At 34.9% G+C, this 20,451-nt stretch overlaps 1 protein-coding gene across 1 annotated transcript; it reads right to left on the reverse strand.

Annotated features, from left to right (window-relative positions):
* Positions 1 to 654: 654 nt before the first annotated feature.
* LOC144437458 (uncharacterized) lies at positions 655 to 15,095 on the reverse strand. Its single transcript, XM_078126401.1, has 11 exons — positions 14,972 to 15,095; positions 9,891 to 10,239; positions 9,519 to 9,660; positions 8,733 to 8,852; positions 8,330 to 8,452; positions 7,824 to 7,937; positions 6,851 to 6,976; positions 5,088 to 5,237; positions 3,538 to 3,654; positions 1,748 to 1,867; positions 655 to 1,064 (listed from the first exon to the last, which is right to left on the reverse strand). Exons 1-11 carry the CDS (start codon positions 15,076 to 15,078, stop codon positions 655 to 657), a joined length of 1,878 nt encoding a protein of 625 aa, XP_077982527.1. The 5' UTR covers positions 15,079 to 15,095.
* Positions 15,096 to 20,451: the final 5,356 nt, after the last annotated feature.

The raw sequence follows: 20,451 nt of genomic DNA on the forward strand, positions 1-20,451 counted from the left end.
TCTGTTTGATACAACCACACAGAAACCAGAAAGGGCCTGCAAATGCTACACTTCAAGATAGCATGATTGAATGAATAATTTTGTCTAAATGAAATAAACTAAAGTGCCACCATGGAGACATCAAATACAGTCGTCAAAACATCGGCACACGTGTGTCTGCCTATAGTTTTGGGACGTTAAAATGTTGTTGTTTTTTCATTTAGAGAAAATGTAGCAAGACATTGCGATCTTGCTATCTAAAAGTGAAGAACTTGTAGTTTCGTATTGATTTTGCATGGTTATATCAAACAGAGCCGCGACCGAAGGATAACTTGAAACGTACTGTTACAGTAACAATCCATATACATGTGCCTTCATATAAGGGACATTTACTATTAGTATGCAATTGTCATTTAATGTGGTGTCAAGTTTAGTTAAACTGGCTGCAAAGTTTTATGCTTACATAAATAAAATAAAGGTAACACACAGCTATCGCTTACACAGTGTGTACCCTTCTTTTGGTTAATTTGATGGTGTAAACAGTAGCGGCCTTCATACTACAGTTATTACAACACACGCATAATTGTCTCAGTAGATTGTACATTTTTTAAACATTCAGACAGTGAAATATACTTTTATTCTAACAGTGAGTGCTATCTTATTTAAATGCTGTGTTCAGTCTCGCTGAACTAGGTGTCTTGACTGTTTATTTCCACTACATGCTCTTAGTATATGCCCCGTATGGTTGTCAAAAGCAACAAAAGAAGTATTCAGACGTGTTGATTCGTTCTGGAGAAGTTTAAGATATGGTGATGATTTATTACCAGTCTGTAGCTGTGACTCTTTCCACGATGCACACCTTCCTTCGTCTTCGTCATCACCATCTGGACAGTCACTAACAGAATTACATAAGTCTGTCCCATTAATGCACATATCACCATTTAAACAGCAATATATGGCAGTATTGTCTGGATCAAAATTACAAATATATGGGTCTTCATCTTCACCTCCTTCGCAGTCATTTATATTATTGCACATGGCACTTTCATTCAGACACGTCATACCATCCATACAGCAAAATATTACTGTAAGAGTTAAAAGAGATTAAACGTTGACAACTTTAGAATATATTAATTTGTTTCTTATATTTAATACAACCATTCACTTAAAAGGAAAAGTGTGCCAATAACGCCCATGCACCCTAAATTAGTACAATATGTTGGCATGAAAAGAAAAGAAATCACAAAAAGGGGAGAAGCATGTCTAGTATAGTTTGAAATCAATTTAGGGGGTTATATTCCTTGAACCCACGCAAGCTGTAATTGAAGTATTACTGTCTCGATCAAATAACCAACAATTTAATCACTGAAAATTGTTAAAATGCTCATTCCTTAGGCATTGTGATTGCTAATTAGAAGAGTGTATCCGTAATAGTTCTGAAGTACAAGGTTGAAATCATGATCGCGTTGGGGCCGCTGATTTTATGGTACAGGCCCAAACCCAATTTGATTACATGTGTTATACCACACTATGCATGCATACAGCTACCAACATATATGTTTGCCCACAAGTGATTCAATGTTTTTAGGGTGTATGAAATTACAAGTATGTCAATTATGTATAACAATACAGTTTCAAGAATTGTTCAAGTTGCAGCTACAAAGAATCCTCATTTGAAGAATTACTTTATTCATGATTAATATCCTGCACATTAAACCTATAAGATGTAAGATAATGTCTTCATAAAACGACACAAAATAATACATACTCTCATTTGGTATACATCCATCGAGTTCATCCGTTTCGTCAGCACAGTCCGTGACGTTATCACATATCCACAATTTTGGAAGACAAATCGTTCCATTATCACACGAGAATTGATCACACACTGACAAGAGTTTAAAAAAAATACCAATATATTATTCCCAAATATTTTTCTTCATTCTGCTATGGAAAACACAAAAGACCTATTAACGGTGGCGCGCCCTCACTGTACACTAATTATATACAGGTCAATGTATAGGTCACCAGTATGTATGTATACATACATTGTTGCGAACGCACACAATTGATTGCTGAATAGAAATATTGATGTTTACGTAGGTAGTGAACCAACAGTGTTGAAGACAATTTTCTTCGTAGGCTTATGCCATGTTTTGAATTGACCACATACATTTCGGTATAAATGATAGATTATTTCACTTGATAAATATGTGAGAGTGTATTTATTTCCTGAGATACCGAGCTAGGTAAACGATTAAAGACTTCCAACAAACAGCTGTAGTTTGTTATCGGGAGAAATCGGAAAAGAATATGGTAAAAAGGAGACGGTTCGAGGTCAATATAATACTTCCTAAACTTCTATAAATCAAACATTAAAATTATACGATTGCTCTTTATTCATGTGTACATTAGTGTGTGAAATGTCAAAACAATATGTCCATATTTGACGAAATTGAAACGATGATAAATATTTCACCTGCTGTGAACTCAACGTCCATTGTATACCTATTTTAAGGCCAAAAAAAAAGAATTGTTCTGGTGAGTTTGCATTACTTAAATACCCTGCCTCGATCTTTCGTTTTTGTCCAGCCAATGCAGACTACAGATCCAAGGGAAAACACAAAATAACTCTCCCTACATTAAATGCTACTTTAGGGAAGACAACTGAAGAACTAATTAATCATTTTTAACAATTAACAAAAAATGCGCGTCATTACACCACTTTTGGCAACGTTTCCTGCCCAGAAACAACAACTTTCTTTTGTGTGGCCATGGCGTCTTATTACCGAAAATATGCCAAAAACGTATTAAAACTAAATTGATAATATTTGCATTGGACAGATGCGCTTTGGTATCACAAATGTATGAACCAAGTTATAATGAAGGGTGCATTCTTGAGATATAGCCTAATTATCAAAAACCATTAATTACGTAAATTGCTCATCAATATTCCTGAGATGTTTACCAAAACCTCAGCAGTTCTTGCCATTAAAGTACAGAACACGTGTGCCGAATTTTGAATTGAACCGGCCGTTTTGGACAAAACGATGACACAGACAGACACACAGACACACAGACACACAGACCTTTCTCCCCCTAAATTATCTCCTTCCTTACGGAAGGCGGAAGGAAAAAAAACGAAAAATGAAGCAGTATATATGAATGAATATTGTGATTTTGTAAAAGTTTATGAAATCTTTTGTAATTTGGCAAATATAGGTAGATGAATTAAATGCGATTTACAAATACAAAACTGATTCATAGAATGAAAATATTTAAAAAATTGAATTTTGACCACCGATATATAACCAAGCGAGGAATAAATCTTCATATAAATAGAAATAAATTCATGGATACAAACATTGATTTGCACCATGCAAGGCTGAAGTGTAATTATTAAAATCTAAAATGTATCAATGAAGTGTATTGAAGGAAACAAGATTAAGCACATACCAAAGTTGTGTCATTATTATTAAGATATTACAGTATAGCCTGCCATAATCTCAATCGTGTAATAATAGTTTTTTTTTAATTTTCTATATGAATTTCACATACCACATCCTACTTCATCGGAACCATCAACACAATCTGGAAAGAAGTCACATTTGTAAAAGCCAGGAAAACAGTTGACACCATTATCGCACGAAAACATATCGTCGGAATTACAGAGATCTGATCACAAACAAAAAGGGAAATTCTTGTTTGAGTTTAAAGTTTCCTGTTATTATATATATATATATATATATATATATATATATATAATATATATATATATATATATATATATATATATATATATATTATATATACCGCATATATATACATATATATAATGACACACACACTATATATATATATATATATATATATATATATATATATATATATATATATATATATATATATATATATATATATATATATATATATATATGACAACTGTCTGATGATCGCGCAATGCGTGAAACTCCGAGTTACAACCAAGAAAGAGTTCCAGTACTACCAAAACTATTGCACTCTGCCACTGCGGTATAGAGCACTGTCTTAGCAGATTGATACTCACCGAGGTGTATATATATATATATATATATTACCCAATCTGTGAAATTGCCCAATTCATGAAAAGGGTAATCGTATTTCCCAGGTTATGAAGTGGGTATGGTAAGATATGCCCAGTACATGAAATGGGCATCTTTTATGGGACACACACAAAAAAAGAATAAAAATCAAACAACTTTATTATCATGTATTCACAAACTCATCACTTCACAATTCTTATTTTATCATAATTCAGTGTAGCTCGTGTTTTTAATAAAGTTCGATAATCAACACCTCAGTTCAAAACTCTTGCCCCAAAAGTTTAATTTCGCCCCTTTTAGATCGTAATATATAATCTCAATTGCATAAGGTTGACCATTCCATGAACTGGGCAAAGTTACCTACCTATTTCATGAATTGGGCAATTTCACAGATTGGGTGTAACATATATATATATATATATATATATATATCAGATTGATACTCACCGAGTTTTATATATATATATATATATATATATATATATATATATATATATATATATATATATATATATATATATATATATATATATTCAGTATTGGTAAAATATCTATGCTTGAGTAAACTGCTCAATACATTTTTGTGTAGAGCGATATAAATAACACAGTATCAAGCAAGATACTGATATACTCAGTTCCTTGCTTTATATATATATATATATATATATATATATATATATATATATATATATATATATATATATATATATATTTATATTTATATTTTTATTGTTGAAATAAAGAAATACATATTAATATATTTTAAACACTGTATTAAGAAGGATGTAATGGATTGAATAATATTGAACAAGGAGATTCAAGTTGTTGTCGGTTTTCTTATTGTTCAGATTGCTTAACTATATTGATTGTATACATCTTTAAATACAAGTCATAGTACACCCCCCTCCCCACACACACACAGCCAATACAGCAAATGAATATTGTTGTAGGAAACCCCTAGAAGTACCTGGTCAAATTCAAGTGTGCTAGCCCTTAAAGCAGTGAACAAATGCTACAGTTCTTTACCTGTTCCTCCAGTCGTGTCTGCTGGATTGTGTGTTCCACAGTTTTGTTGTTCATCGTATCCATTGAAACAGTCTTGGTAACCATCACATACCTTAACGGAGGGGACACACCCTGTCTGACCGCATGAAAATTCGTCTTGTCCACATATCTCTGCATAAATAAAGTCCAGTCTTTCAAGATCAATATATCTGTTGCGCCATACTAAACAATACTTGCTGTGGTTTTCGGAGAATATTATCAATTACTCAAGAAAGGTGTCCGATCATGATATAAAACTTATCGAAAATGCATAGGTGGAGACAATTGCTATATAACTAGCTTAAATATGTACGAAGAGTGCAGGTTAAAGGTAACCATTTACTGGTTAACATATATTTGCGTAAGTGTAAATTTCCTTGGCAATTGTAGCTAATCCGACAGTTTTCCGGGATGCTAAGTCTTTTAAAGTCTCTACCTAATATGTACATTCGTACGCACACGTTTGTCTGCAAGATTGTGAGTACCTAAAATCGAAATCGTTTTACATTGTTCTCTTCAAAATTGTTATTTTTATATAGTTTATATTTAGGATTTAAAGTTTCTGGGGAAATGTTCAACTCTTTCTAAAACAGGATTTTTTCTTTTATAGTTATTCGTTTGGAAAGTGTATAAAATAAGGCGCTTGACCTTCTTAAATAACAACAGCATCTCTTGGCATTCATATCACATTTTGTGGTACAGGGTCAGGAGACTTTCTGTGAGTTGTTTCTTGTTTGTCTCATGTGTTCCGTTCTCTTGTAATAATAATAATAATAATAATAATGTTGGTTTCTTATATAGCGCTTTCCCACTCCGTGCTCAAAGCGCTTTACAATTATTACCCCTGGCTCGGAATGGCACAACGGCCCTTTAGTCTTCCTCAACTCCCCGGGGAGCATACAATCCATTGCAGGTCCCCAGTTATACAGCTGGGTTGACTGAGGCACAGTCGTGGTTCAAATCTTGCCCAAGGACTTTAGCCATTCAGAAACAAACAGCAGGCAGCGACGGGACTCGAACCTGCAACCTGTAGATTCCAAGCCGGTCACGCTAACCATTCACCCATCATGACTCCACAATAATAATAATGTTGGTTTCTTATATAGCGCTTTCCCACTCTGTGCTCAAAGCGCTTTACAATTATTACCCCTGGCTCGGATCAGAACAGCACAACGGCCCTTTAGTCTTCCTCAACTCCCCGGGGAGCATACAATCCATTGCAGCCATTTAAGCGCATAGGATTAAAGCCTTCACATTGCAACCTACATCCTACCAGGTCCCCAGTTATACAGCTGGGTTGTAGGGGTTGTATTATCTGTTGAAGGCGGAACATGCATGGTTAACATAAACGAAGAAGAATTCCCAGCCCGTCAACGCTTTGGCACAATGGAGAGTGTTGTATAATCGCGACGGCGACATCGTTACCTTTGTATTTTAAGCGAGTATATCGATCATAATTTGAAGAATTCGTGTGGTTAAAAAAAATGTTTATTTAAACATTATGTCTACAATGTTGACGACATTTGTCGAGAATGATGACGAGAAACTATATAAAATAAATTATTTTTCGTCATATTTGGAATTGGCAGGGTCTAAAACCTTCAGAGAATAAAACGAATAAGCATTTGCCTAATGATGCAATTTCAATAAAAAGAAATGCAAAGAAAAGGTTACATAGCAGTCAAATTATTTTCTCTCATATTTTTCTGCTGTAGAACAACATTGCTTGTAAGTTACTAGCTTACCTATGGTACAGTCGTTTTCATCCGATTGGTCAACACAGTCAGGAATCCCGTCGCATTGAAAACTCGCTCGAATACATGATCTTCCTGAGTCACAAGAAAATCCATTGCATGGTTGACCAGGTATATCTAGGATTAAAACACAACAAATTTATCACTGTTATCCTTTCCTAATATAAAATAATATACAATAAATGTATTATTATCTTTCAAAAGGAAATTAAAATGAACTCTTATAAGAGGGAACTGGGAACTCTTATCCAAGTATGTCTGATAAATGCACAGTTTGGGTGATTTGTATATTTTCTTCTTATTAAAATAAAGGGAAGTAAATGCTCTGTAAATTTGACAAGAATTAATTTTGCATATCTTGCCCAGTTTAACTTCATTAGAATATATTTTTGTTTATACTTTGTTAGATCTTGATATAAACACAATGCACTGAATGTTGTCTGTTGAAATTCAAATGAAAAACCGTGCTAGGCATGAAAGCAAAAGCAACGTTTTAAGCAAGTTTAACTGTAATGTATGTATAAGCCTTCAAAAAAACCTTTTAATTGTTTTATTGAGTTGGTTGTATACAAACACGACTTCCTGCATAATTTACAACAATAGGATAGTGATACATACATACATACATACATACATACATACATACATACATACATACATACATACATATACACACACACACACACATACATACATATAACATATATTGATTCGAAACGCCAGGATTGAGTTTATTTATCGGGCCTGTTGTACTCATTACTTTTGCACTTGATTTAAATGGTTCCCATAAGTTATTTACTCAAACAAAACCAGTATGCAATGTACGTGCAGTTAACTATATTTGTTCCCAGATCATTGTAGTGGTCTTGGTGTTTTCATCATATTTTATATATCATATTGCCTTGGGAAAAACTCCTTGTATAGTACGCGATAGTCATAATAATAGTATAGACGCGATACTCACAAACACAATATAATTCATCACTTTCATCGGTACACTGACTCAAACCATCACAGTTCATCTTTTTATCAATACATCTGCCGTCGCTTTCACATTTGAATTCACGCGATGTACATTCTGGATAAGGGACATAGAAACCAACAATTAATTTCAATCATTTGATTTTCCTCATTCCAATCATAGCATTCTTCTTACTAAAAACAATATCATGTGTTCTAACTAAATCTTAGATAATATAATTACACAATCATTGAAGTTGGTACCGGGTACATTGGAACTGGTGATGTTAGAATTTCATATTGTGAACTTGATACAAATGGTAACAGTTTACTAAGCAACGAACTACTCCCTGGAATGGTATACTCCGAGTTGTTGACCAGTTAAGACACAGAGGAAGAGAGTGAGTTGTTTTTTTTCTGTATACATTCTCAAAATATGTTTACTTTATATGATCAAATTAAGTTGTATGTACAGAGAGAGAGATCTTTAGGACATATAGTTAAACTTACGGCATTCGTGTTCATCAGCATTATCATAACAGTGTAAAACACGATCACAGCGATACTTGGCATTTATGCAATACCCCAAATCACTACCATTGATGCATTTAAACTGATTGTCACCACAGTCACCTGTTTAAAAAAATATATATAATATGTGTGTATAGTATCATATACATGGCATAAACCGTTACTTGTATGGCTTATATTACAACAAAACAAATTCCAAAACTCACTTACCTATTCAGAACTAGAAGTATATAATAAATATCAACACGTTTTATTGGATGAATCAATGCATGGAAACATGGGTGCATGGACACACACACACGCACACACGCACGCACGCACGCGCGCGCACACACACACACACACATACACACACACACACACATATTATATTATCACATACCATATACGCAGTCTTCCTCGTCGCTGAGGTCTTGACAATGATTGATCCCATCACAACGTAAAAACTGCTTGATACACAAGAAGCCATTGGAACATGCAAAATCACCATCGAGGCATGGAGCTACACAGAGAGAAAACAGGTGGAATTTAGTCATGCACGATCGTAATCGATTTCAATTTCAGTTTTCCATCTTTATTCATATCCAATTCATTTGTGATATTAACAAATTTAAATTTTGACTACAGGTGAGCTCCATTTTATTAAATGAGTGTTTTCCAAAATGTATTGTCTAGGACAATAAGGTATTGATTTTACCATATAGAGAAAAGATATGTGTAGGAGAATATCAAAAGCAAATATGTGACAAAATGAAATCCCTTTGATGGGAGCAGGCTTTGTTGACTTCTTGAGACAAATGTACATGTATTCATATTATGTGGATTATGGGTCGCTTTTGAAACTCAATTGGCATTTGTAGAGACGGCTCTCTTTCTAATTATCTATTGGAAGTCGTGGATCATTTCTTGGGATTAATTCCTTTGGACATCACCTAGGATAATTTCTATTTGTAGGGATGGGCTTCGCTTCGGACATCATCTGTTCATTCTTGGGTTCTTTGTAGGCAGAGGACAGGGTCACTTTGGGAGTCGTCTTTTGAAGCCAGTTGGTTATTTGTGCCAAGTATGATCATGTTTTCTTCCTATACACCGGTAGCTATTCTTGATTCTAGACGCAAGCCTACAAATAAAACTATACATATCCGTATACATCATGGCATAAACTTACCGTAATATGGTAGGACTATTTGGTCATCAACCGCTAGTAAATCACTATGCTTAGACTCAGCAATAGCACTTCGGCGTAGTTTATTGACATTACATACCGTCACCTTAGGGAAGATAAGTCTTTTTGCCGTTACTACTTCGATCTGAAAAATAACATGTAACATATTCTTGTTGTACTTAGCGTGATACAACTACCAAGACTGGGTATTTGAAAGCAATTTGCCATATTATAGTAACAGCAGAGTGTGTATGCTGCCCAGGGAGTTGGGAAAGCACAGCAATGTTAGAGACCTGTTGTGTTATTATTGGTATAATGGAAAGCATATAGATATATTTTGGCAGTCATGGAAGAATACAAATTCTTCGTCATTACCTTCGTCATCACTGGATAATCCAAAAAATCCGAGACTAAAGTAGAAGCTTGCCATAAAAATGCTCCAAATGCAGCCATAGTCACAATCAACCAACAAAACCGAATGATCCTATTGGTTGCCGAAAATATCCGCGGGATACCATGAGACGTTGTGTTGAGTCCACAGTCTTTGAAAACTTTCCACATTGCCATCGTTGTTGTTCCTCTCTTGTTCCATTTGCCGCCATTGTTGAGATGTGTACCTTCATCCTGTAATATCTTATCATTAAATTTTACAACCTTTGAAGGTTGGTCTCGAACAGGATGAGTTGTGAGTTGAATTCCGTCTTGACTAGTTATATCTTGTTCCCTGTCAGAGTACACGAGTGACAACAATTAATCATAGACTAATAAATCATTTTTATAACAGATAGATCTAGAGGCACCATGCCCATCGCATCTGTGGTTACTAGTCACGAGAATGCAACACGCATTCGGCGTTTCAAGCTAAAAAACCAGATCTGTATTTTTCGGCAGGCGCGCGCTCTCGGCCCTCTTGACCTTTAGATCTTTACTTGGGTGGTGCCGTAAAACAAGTTGGGATTTACGATGATGGCAGCGTTGAAACTGGCATCGTCTATACCTAGATTTTAATTTAACTTAGTTATTTTATCCCGTTCAATGGGCCATGCTTATATCAAGCGACGCTCAGAATTCCACTCAGTATTTACACAACATACTAGTAAAAGGAAGTTCGGTTATAAATTCCGGACAATGTTTGCAATATGAATCTGACTGTTAGGGATATGTTAGGGGAATAGCCTGAGAAAATTATCTAATTAAAAGAGGGTTGTGCTAGGCTGTTGACTTTAATTGAACAACCCCGCCCCATCTGTCAAAACAGTTAAATATAATATCAATAGATTAATATTTGTATGAGTATTGTAATAGTTAATATTTATTGTGAATAAATTACATAATTCGGTTTTAACTAGTCAGTTCAGATTATTATTGGTATTATGTCAATAGTTAATTAGGATTTGATGAAAATTCTATAATTATTGTTTCAGGATGGGGCAAAAAATAATTCTTGAATCAAAGGGGAACATTATCCTGAATAGGACGGCTAGGTGATTTAACATAATTTCCAAATACGTATACATGCATGTAATTTTACTGTTTTTTCAGGGTCCAGAATGAGGTGGGGTACTTGAAATTTCTTACGATCAATGGGTTGGGTATTTAATAAAGTATGAGTGTTTTGACGAATTATTTCAAAAAACGAAAGAGTCACAACAACAAAAAACACGACACCCCCCCCCCCCCCATCCTCAGTCGGTGTCTTTAAATGCAATACCTTGCAAAAATCACCCTTTACAACATCGGGAATATGATATTATGTATGTTGTTCAGGTGATAAATGTAGATGTTAGGTCAGTGTAAAGAACAGCTAGATGGAATATAGCTTGTACATGTAACACTTGGGCACATCCATTCATATCTAACAACATTTACTGGGTTCAGTATCAAAAATAGACCCACAGTTAAAGATGTTACATTCTTTTCAATATGCATCAATAACATAACGTATGCGGCTTTGTTTGACAATACGACTTTCAATTATATGTTCATATTTTTTCCCAGTTTACTTAATACGTTGTGTGTGCCAGGTGTTTTATCAGCAGCACATGAATGGCTGTTATTTTTGTTCAAAATCTATATTTTGACCCTCTCGTTGTGACCTATCATTTGTTTTATTTGGTTGGATTATTTAGTCTAATTTCTTTGTTCTCTCCACATTTATTCATCTACTAACCAAATCTATTCATCTATTAACCAATATATTTAAAGGATTATCGTATATGGTCCTATAGATATTGTGAATATGCATTAGAAGGTTTCCCGAATAGTTCGCATTATTTGATAAATATGTGATTGTACGTTCACCATCGTATATATGGGTAACAAGCGATAATGATCGCATGACCGTCGACACTACTTGTCGATGGGCAGTGACAAAAACCTTGGTCACGACCATTTCCTGGATGGCTATATTTAAATATGTTTGGGGATAATATAACTATATCTCCTATTGCATAAGTTATCAATGAAAAATATACAAAACAGTAGCGGTTTAGAACTTTTACCCATATTTCAAGCACCGCAGAACCAGTGACGTAGACACTGTCATTGTCGTGATGTAGAACAACGTTAACCAGGGTAGATAACCTACAGGTATTAATAACAGTGTTGGTTTTATTTTGGTATTGTTAACACAATGCTGGCTTGTGTGTTGTAGAATGGACTCGTCCCCATGAGTTCAAGGTTATCCTCTTTACGATATCTGTCCTACCATAACCTTGCATGAATTCATTTCACACACACACACACACACACACACACACACACACACACACACACACACACACACACACACCCTTAATAATTCAAGTTTCAAATTCGCACCTCTGCATGTAAGCTGATAAAACATCAAGAGATTACAAATTGTTAATTTGTAAATCACCTTTTTTGTCGAGTTATTTTCACTTACAAAGTCCTTTTTTAGCCCATATATATCACAAGTAAACAAGAGTCCCGTTAATTGTGATATCTTATCGGACCATAAAAATGTACTGACGACGACAAAAATAATCTTAGACTTGTATGTACATGCATGTATGTATGTATGTATGTATGTATGTATGTATGTATGTATGTAATTATGTATTTATGTATGTATGTATGTATGTATGTATGTATGTATGTATGTATGGGGGGGAATGGGTGGATGGGTGGGTGGGTGAGTGAATGGATGAAAGCATGGGTGGATGGATGGATTATGTATGAATTACGTACACGTACGTACGTACGAATGTTTCAGCGGTGTGTCTGTCTCTATAGTACGTATTTTTGTGACTGTCGATGTACCAGTACGATATACTAAAATGTAGTTGTTTTTCATTGAAAGTATATAGAACGAAAGAACATGTTTACGAAGTACGCTGGTTATTATTTGGTCTATTATCCTCATTCGTTTGAATGGCGTCTGTATATTTAGTAATTATTGTTACTGGTATAAAAGGAGTTCTAAATAATGATGTCTGGCACCCCTCGCGATTCAATTCATACACCAACTACTTTCTGCTTCATGACTTCTCTCGACGAGTTCGAATACTGCAACCGATAACGAATGACATATGATGCTATTTATCATTACAATATGTGTATCGATCGCTATTTGGCCTTGTCAATTTTGAGGACAAGAGTTGCCATGTGAAGGATTTTAAACTACGCTCGAACATAACGCCCCCGCCCCCAGCAGGTAGAATGTCAAAGATACCATTGTGCAATATTTGGTCTGTGTCAAAGTGCAAAAAAGTGAGTACAACACGGGAAAGCGCTTTGTACCAATTTGTTTTCTTGTTATTGCATAACAATCACGCTAATACTTATCTAGGAATACATTGTAGTCGGCACAGCGTAAAAGTTGCAGTTGGGTTTGTGGTAAAAAAAAAGAAAAAAAAGAGAAGATGTTTGATAACCGAGATTGCGTGATGCACACATCTTTCGAATTATTGATAACCTGTACATTATGCCATCGAATCGTATCTATCACACCTTTCATTGAGAGTGAAAACTCTCCCACTATCACGCAATAACATGCATTGTTTTATTGGGTGAAGTAAAAATAAATACCATTAAATTGCACATATTTAAGTGCACATCAATTCGTTGCTGGTTAAAACCTCTACAACAACATACAAGTGTTTGATGGCTTGTGTATCAAAACAGAGTCAATGGTCAGGGGATCCACACGGACATTGGCTAGACAAATTTGTTTTCACGGAAGCAGGTTACCTGCTTGTGTGTTTGTCTGTCCGACATCGTCGTCTATTTCAGATAGTGTGATCCTGTGTAAATTGATTGATAACTAACTCAATGTTGTCATTATCTTTAACTTTATGGATGAATGCAATGGGGGGTAGTTAGATAGGAATTCGCAGCATTCAAGGTTAATGAGAAAAGAAAATTGTTGCGATTTATGAATAATTATAAGGACATTATTTTGACATGTTGGTATTTCCTGAATGCATATGAGTGGTTATATAAATTGTTATTTGATGTCGGTATTAATTTCTAAAATTGTTTAAACGATTTTTCAGCCAGATACGTGACAAAAATAATATGACATTCAGAAAATGATTAATGTAAGCCTAATGACGTTTGTAATTTGTGAATACAATTAAAACTTATCAGAGTCCCATGTATATGAGATGTCAAAAATCCTACTATCAGCTTAAAGCTCTCCGGGACCTTAAGTAGATGCTGTCAGATCTAGAGTTCTATATCAGGTCCCTAGGAAAAAAGTACAATACGCCTTTAGAGACTACAACACTATACACACTGTTCGGGAGAAACACGGTCTGTATTGATGCATTTAATTCATTATGTAATGTGATATAGAAGAATGTACATTATCATGATTTGCTATTCTAGCATTTAAGGTGACTCGAGATTGTTCTAAGTCATAGGCGGTAAGATAATAACTGTAATCCAAATATATGAATAGAATATCCTCGCCCTAGAATTCATCCAACATTTTGCAGCTCGAAACAATACAATATCTAGCTAATTATACGTAGCTCATTGTTTTTAATGTTAATTTGTTGTGATGACGAATTTCTAACATGTCTCACCCCACCATATCCTTTAGTATAGTCGTTAATGTTTGTCATGTATATGTATCTAGATTTAATTTCTTCTGATGTAAAGAATACCTAGGGCACTTTATGATCAATCAAAATAAGATTAATATTTGCTTTTTTTCATGCCAACGAAATTCAATGCGACGCTAACTGTTTTTCATTAACCCTTATATTTCACGATTGTAATTTTATATCATTAATGGAATTAAATGATAAAATGTTATGATTTGGAATGCACCATCCGTTAACCTCTACCCCCCCCCCCACTTCAAACACAAGTCATGTCTGTATCCCCTGCTACTCCATCGATGCAATACGTGTGCTGTGAAAATCCTGACACTGACAAGTGAGAGTTTGTATCGTAGTTCACATTTGTTGCTGCGTCAACGTACTTACCTTTCGTCCACAACTGTGTCACCCCGTAACCACTGAGACTGAAACGGCGCGTGTGTGTTCAAGTAGGGGTATTCCTGTGCCATATAGCTGGACCCACTGTTTGCCATTACGCACCCTGTTGTTTCTTGAACTGGTCGGTTAGACTATACGGTCATCCCATCACTTGTTTAAAATGAACTGTGATGTACCAGTGTATTTGATGATCACGTAAATAATTATTCCATTCAGTCCGTCCTATATGTAAATACACATGGTGAATATATGAATACATTAATGTATCATAAATATTGTCGCTTGTATAGCTCAAGAATTGGTGACAGCTGAATAATAAGCAAAGTGTATAATTTATATTTTTATTTCTGGTGTCTTATTTCTCAATAGATAAATACCAGCAGTTCTAAAATATCTCGTTTTGTCTTCATGAGGCGCTAGGCTAGTCCGTTGTCACAATTGTGGGCTGACTGTGTTGACAATCTATTTACTATAAACTCTTGTTTTGATGGATTTTAGATGTATTCATATTTTGTTACTATTTATACTCTATTAAATGGGTTGTCAACTAACCAAAGTTGTAACAAATTGTTTGATTGATCGATGAATGTCAGTAAATTATATTTGTCCTCAACGCGAGAACGAACGTTCACTATCATATAGCAGTCAGTGTTCATTGAAAAGAGTTAAAAACTTTTATTTTTTGACTTTTCATATTTCATATCAAACGTCACACAAAACTCTTCCTCATCCAAATCAGGGATCTTCTCCATTCGGGGCTGTCGACTGCCCATCGAACCAGCCACTTGAAGTCGTAAGTTGTATAAGTTGGACTGCTTGTTTTCGAAGACTCTCTGTTATATCTTGAGACGACTCGATTTGCTCAGGAGATCTTTAAACATTGACCCACTCACTTGCTACACCGATAAACAAAAAGACTTTCGGCTAACTTTAGGTTATGTTAGTGACTTGCCACAATACAAACACTCAAATTCAAATACTATGTCTGTAAATATTTCCCCAGACTTGTCCTATTGAGACAAACTATGACGCAATTTCTAACCTCTGACCCTTTAATTGGTAAATCAACATGACGATCAAAATACTTGGACGAACAAAAGTAAAATTGATATTTTGATAAAGAATTGCTTGACTTATTTATGAGATTACATCTTCAGAGGAATTTAGAAATTGTCAGGACAGTATTACCTTCACTGTATCAGGGAAGTAGAAAGTTTAAAAATATCTCCCATATTTTAATGTAATCAAATCAAAACGCACATGACTTAACGTCGAAATGTTCTAACTTATCTTATCCCAGAATGTAAAACATTAGCACAACCATATACACCTGTCTTGAGTTTTCCTTCATACCACAGTTTGGTCGTACGATGTAACCTTTGGCGCCTTTACCCTTATCAAGAAATGATTAATGGAAAATACCTTGGGAAGATGAAACAATATACAATATGTAACAGTTTACTCTCTTCAAATCTGCTTGCCTGTGCCGTACAACCCAGAATGATATGGCGTACCTATGCACATACGTGTAACTGGATAACCTGATCTAAAGTGCGCCACCCACGACTGTGATTTTACAGTCTACAAATTACATACATTCCACATTTACACAGTTCAGTGTCACACCCACAACGTTTTAGTTGTTTTAGTGACTAAATAAAGAACAGGAGCCATCTAAAACACTCATTTATACATTTTGTCGAAAATGTCTACTCGAGTATGTGCTATACTCATTGTATGGAAATGCATAAGCTTACAATGACACAACTAACCTTTGATGAAGCATTGAATGTAAATGTAATACAGACTAGAGTTTGGCTAGATACTATGTAGACCTATTTACCCCAAAAATAAGAAAGTTTTCTAGTACATGTATATCTATTCGATAATACATGTTTTTTCTCGATTCCAGACAAAAATGGGGGTTAACTGATAATGCATGTGAAAATGTCATAAGTATGAAATGTCCGGACCCCCTATCAATTGTGTGCTACACAAGGATGATAAAATGGTGACATTTGATGATTACATAGATAGATCTAGAATTATCATAACTACTAACTTATAACATTTTGATTTTCAATCGTTTAATTTCTTTCATAGATGTACACCCCTTGATTTAATTTTTACCGTTTTGGGGAATTTCCATGATTTTGATATATAAATTGTGAATAGGTTGTTATATTCCTTCATCTTGTTTTGTATTTCCCTGGATAAACCATCACCACTACGATGATCGATATGATTGAAAGATTATATTCTAACACGCTTGCACACCTTGCCAAGATTACAAAGAATCAAAGGGTGTATGCTACCTTGAACTGTCTTTTGTCGATGTTATCTTCCCGGGTGAAATCATTAAGTCACTAAATAAAGAAATTAAATATTGATTCTGTAAGACCAAACTAATAAAATCCTCAATGTGGCCCGGTCAAATATCTTTTCTTTAATGTTGTCATGTTTTATTTTTTTTAAATGTAGTTTTCAAGATGAACTTGGTTTAATATACATTTCACATTGAAGATGTCCTTCTGTGAAGTTTTTTTTAAATGTAAATCAGTGGCATGTAAAGCAAAATGGGGATAAATGTATAATTTTATACTGATACGAGCAAGTTAAGCTCGACGCACACAGATGATTATTGTCGGAAAACATTGTTGCTAACATTGTTTTCAGCCGTGTGCAATCCTCAGTTAGACGATTGCACCTATTTTGGAAAGCGCCCTCATTGGCAAATGTTGAGAGTGTGTTATTTTAATAATGATTTTATCGTTTTTGTCAAAATTATGACCATTGATTGTTTATTCTGTAGCTTAAGCCTCAGACCATTCAGGCCGCTTACCTAAGACAACCATATGGTATGCCACGTTGTATTTTTGAGCGAAATGTATGTTTATCAACTAATTAGCATTTACTATAATTTTGCAGCCTTCGTCTTAAACTAACCTTCGGGTGCACTTTCAGTTCATACCTAAGTGTGTAGGTGATTTCAATGTACAAGTGAGTATTAACACATGTATAATTCAACGTTTTCTTTCCATGCATATATTTAAATTCATCATTCTTTCAAATAACACACGAAATCGTTGCTAACACAGTATACACGATATCATTTCTTAGTCCCTTTTGCGACAGAGTCACTATCAGTATCACGGTCAAATGGTTATGTAAGACTTTGGAATCCCAGAGATCAAAGAAGCATGGGAGATCGTGATATATCTTGGTTGGCACGAAAAGTCCCTATAGTTAACGTCAGCTTATCGTAAAGATATGTATGTATACTCCAGGTGTTACTAAAACCGAAGGCAAGATAGTAGGCCTACCGTACTAATTAATTAAATAACCTGATGGGAAGAATAAATTGCATACAACAGTTCATAAATTCTATGAGCTGTGGGGGCCATTAGTGCTACTGGCCAGGTTCCCGAACTGCTAAATTGGATCGAGAGTCTAGAGTGCTTTTCATAGTCCATCCAACACAGAAGGATCGCGTTTCACAAAATGTTGATAAAATGGCAATGTAATTCTGAGCCTCAAACCCTCTACTATGTGTATAAGAAAATATTATAATATCATAAAGGGACTGGTTCGTTGCACAATTGTGCAATTTCAGATACTTGTTTGCGACTTTTTTAACCGATACATGTAGATCTTCTCTTAGCCATGCATAATTTCAAAACTCCTATTTCGTTATTCTTATAATCAATGTACATTCGATTTTCATTTCGGAAGAATCACATATATTTCTGGTCGTTACTGAAATTGCTAGATTTGGCGCGTGTTCTAGCTAGAATAGGGTAATCGTTACTATACATAATTTATAGTGGTCTGAAATTCAGTACCGTAGCCTGTGGGGGGGGGGCAAGGGGGGCAGCTGCCCCCCCCCCCCGAGATTTTGGAAAAAAGAAAGAAAAAAAGCCACTTTTTGAATACATAGCGATGCTATTAAAATCGTTATTTACGTGACGATTCCTAGCATGCGCGATTTCAATGGATAGTTCACTAAAGTGACTGTACACTGACTCCTCGCTAATATGTATCTTATATCGCTATTGTACGCTGGCTTAACTTTGAATTAAAATGTATCCAGTTAAAAATTGTAACATTTTGCAGCAAATTAATTTTATTTTGCGCGGGAAAGTACAAAAGAAGTGCGCACATGCACTGTGCATTTTCTGCGAGTAACAGTAGTCTTGAAAGTCTCCTTCATTTGAAGATAGCAAGTCGCAATTATAACGTCAGCGAGTGAAACTCAAAAAAAGACGGAAAAAGTCGTTCAACGTGAGGTTGCCTGCTATGCTGCATGCAGTGACTCGTGACTCCGAAACTGCGCTCGATCTCATTTACATCTTGTTCCTTATATTAAAACATTTCATGCTGATAAAACGGCAGATCTCTTTTTGGAATATTTGGTGGCCCTGAAAAACTATTAAACTAGATACGCAGTTTAAGATCCACTATTTGAAGATATTTCTTTCAATAATTGTGTTCGACGTTGTCTTTTGTTAAAATGTCGTTTGATATAATTATCTCACTGCACACTGACACTAGCGTTATTCCGCAATTCATTTTGAAGCGACAATTTGCTATGGAAAGAATGGCCCTGAATTTGTAAACAGAGCTGTACCTTCGACATCAAAATCCAAACTTCAATTTCCATTATAATGATAATGACAAGGAGAATTCACTGAGTTCACCTTGGGTTCCAACATAAAAGAGGCCATAACAGTTTTGGGAGTTGGGTAAAGAAAATGATTATTTTGTTGTGTTACTTATTTGAGAAAGCACCATCCATTTTTTTTACTTTGAATGTGATCTTTTCGGCAACTACTTTGAAAGATACGACATTATGCCAGAAAAAATGAAAAAGCTGTTCAACCTACCCATATATTTTTTTTCTGGTGATTGGCAATATATCCTCATGCGGGCTTCACATTTTTTTCAAAATTAAGGATTTTTCTTTATATTTTCTGAATAGTACATGTAACAATATACATTTGAGTCTATTCCAAATTATATAATATCTTATACAGTGGTTTTCTTGGCTCTGATGTTGCATACAAGCATGAATTGAGATTAAATATCCAATGTGCACTGAAAAGAATTGAACAAAAGTTTACGACTAATGGGCCATCAAAAGTCTGAAAGTCTTGAAATGTTTTGCTCTTTATTCGGGATTTTTTGGAACGAAATTAAACTTCAAGAGAAGTCATTTACCATGTGCACATCCGCATAATATCTTTCAGCTTTGCCACAACAAAATACACTTCCAGATAACATGTAATACATAGCATAATTGTTTCAATTCTGGTATTTTATTATGTCTATGGTTTGATATTTTATGCCTCTAAATGGCCTCCTACACTGTCTTATTTTCAATTGTTTTCACCTTTGGAGTTGTCTCCTTCCAACGCATCATTGTATCATATGATTTTATATTTTCACTGTAGTGTAGGTGACAGAAGCCT

Source organism: Glandiceps talaboti, chromosome 7 (assembly GCF_964340395.1).
Source record: "Glandiceps talaboti chromosome 7, keGlaTala1.1, whole genome shotgun sequence".
Taxonomy (NCBI): Eukaryota; Metazoa; Hemichordata; class Enteropneusta; family Spengelidae; genus Glandiceps; species Glandiceps talaboti.

What these genes read in the sequence shown, in the direction of transcription:
- LOC144437458 (XM_078126401.1), bottom strand. Translation starts at nt 15,078, where the DNA reads ATGGCAAACAGTGGGTCCAGCTATATGGCACAGGAATACCCCTACTTG. An exon ending in GACACAGTTGTGGACGAAAG is followed by an intron (nt 10,240 to 14,971) that starts GTAAGTACGTTG and finishes GTACTCTGACAG; the next exon opens with GGAACAAGATATAACTAGTC. An exon ending in ATTATCCAGTGATGACGAAG is followed by an intron (nt 9,661 to 9,890) that starts GTAATGACGAAG and finishes GTTATTTTTCAG; the next exon opens with ATCGAAGTAGTAACGGCAAA.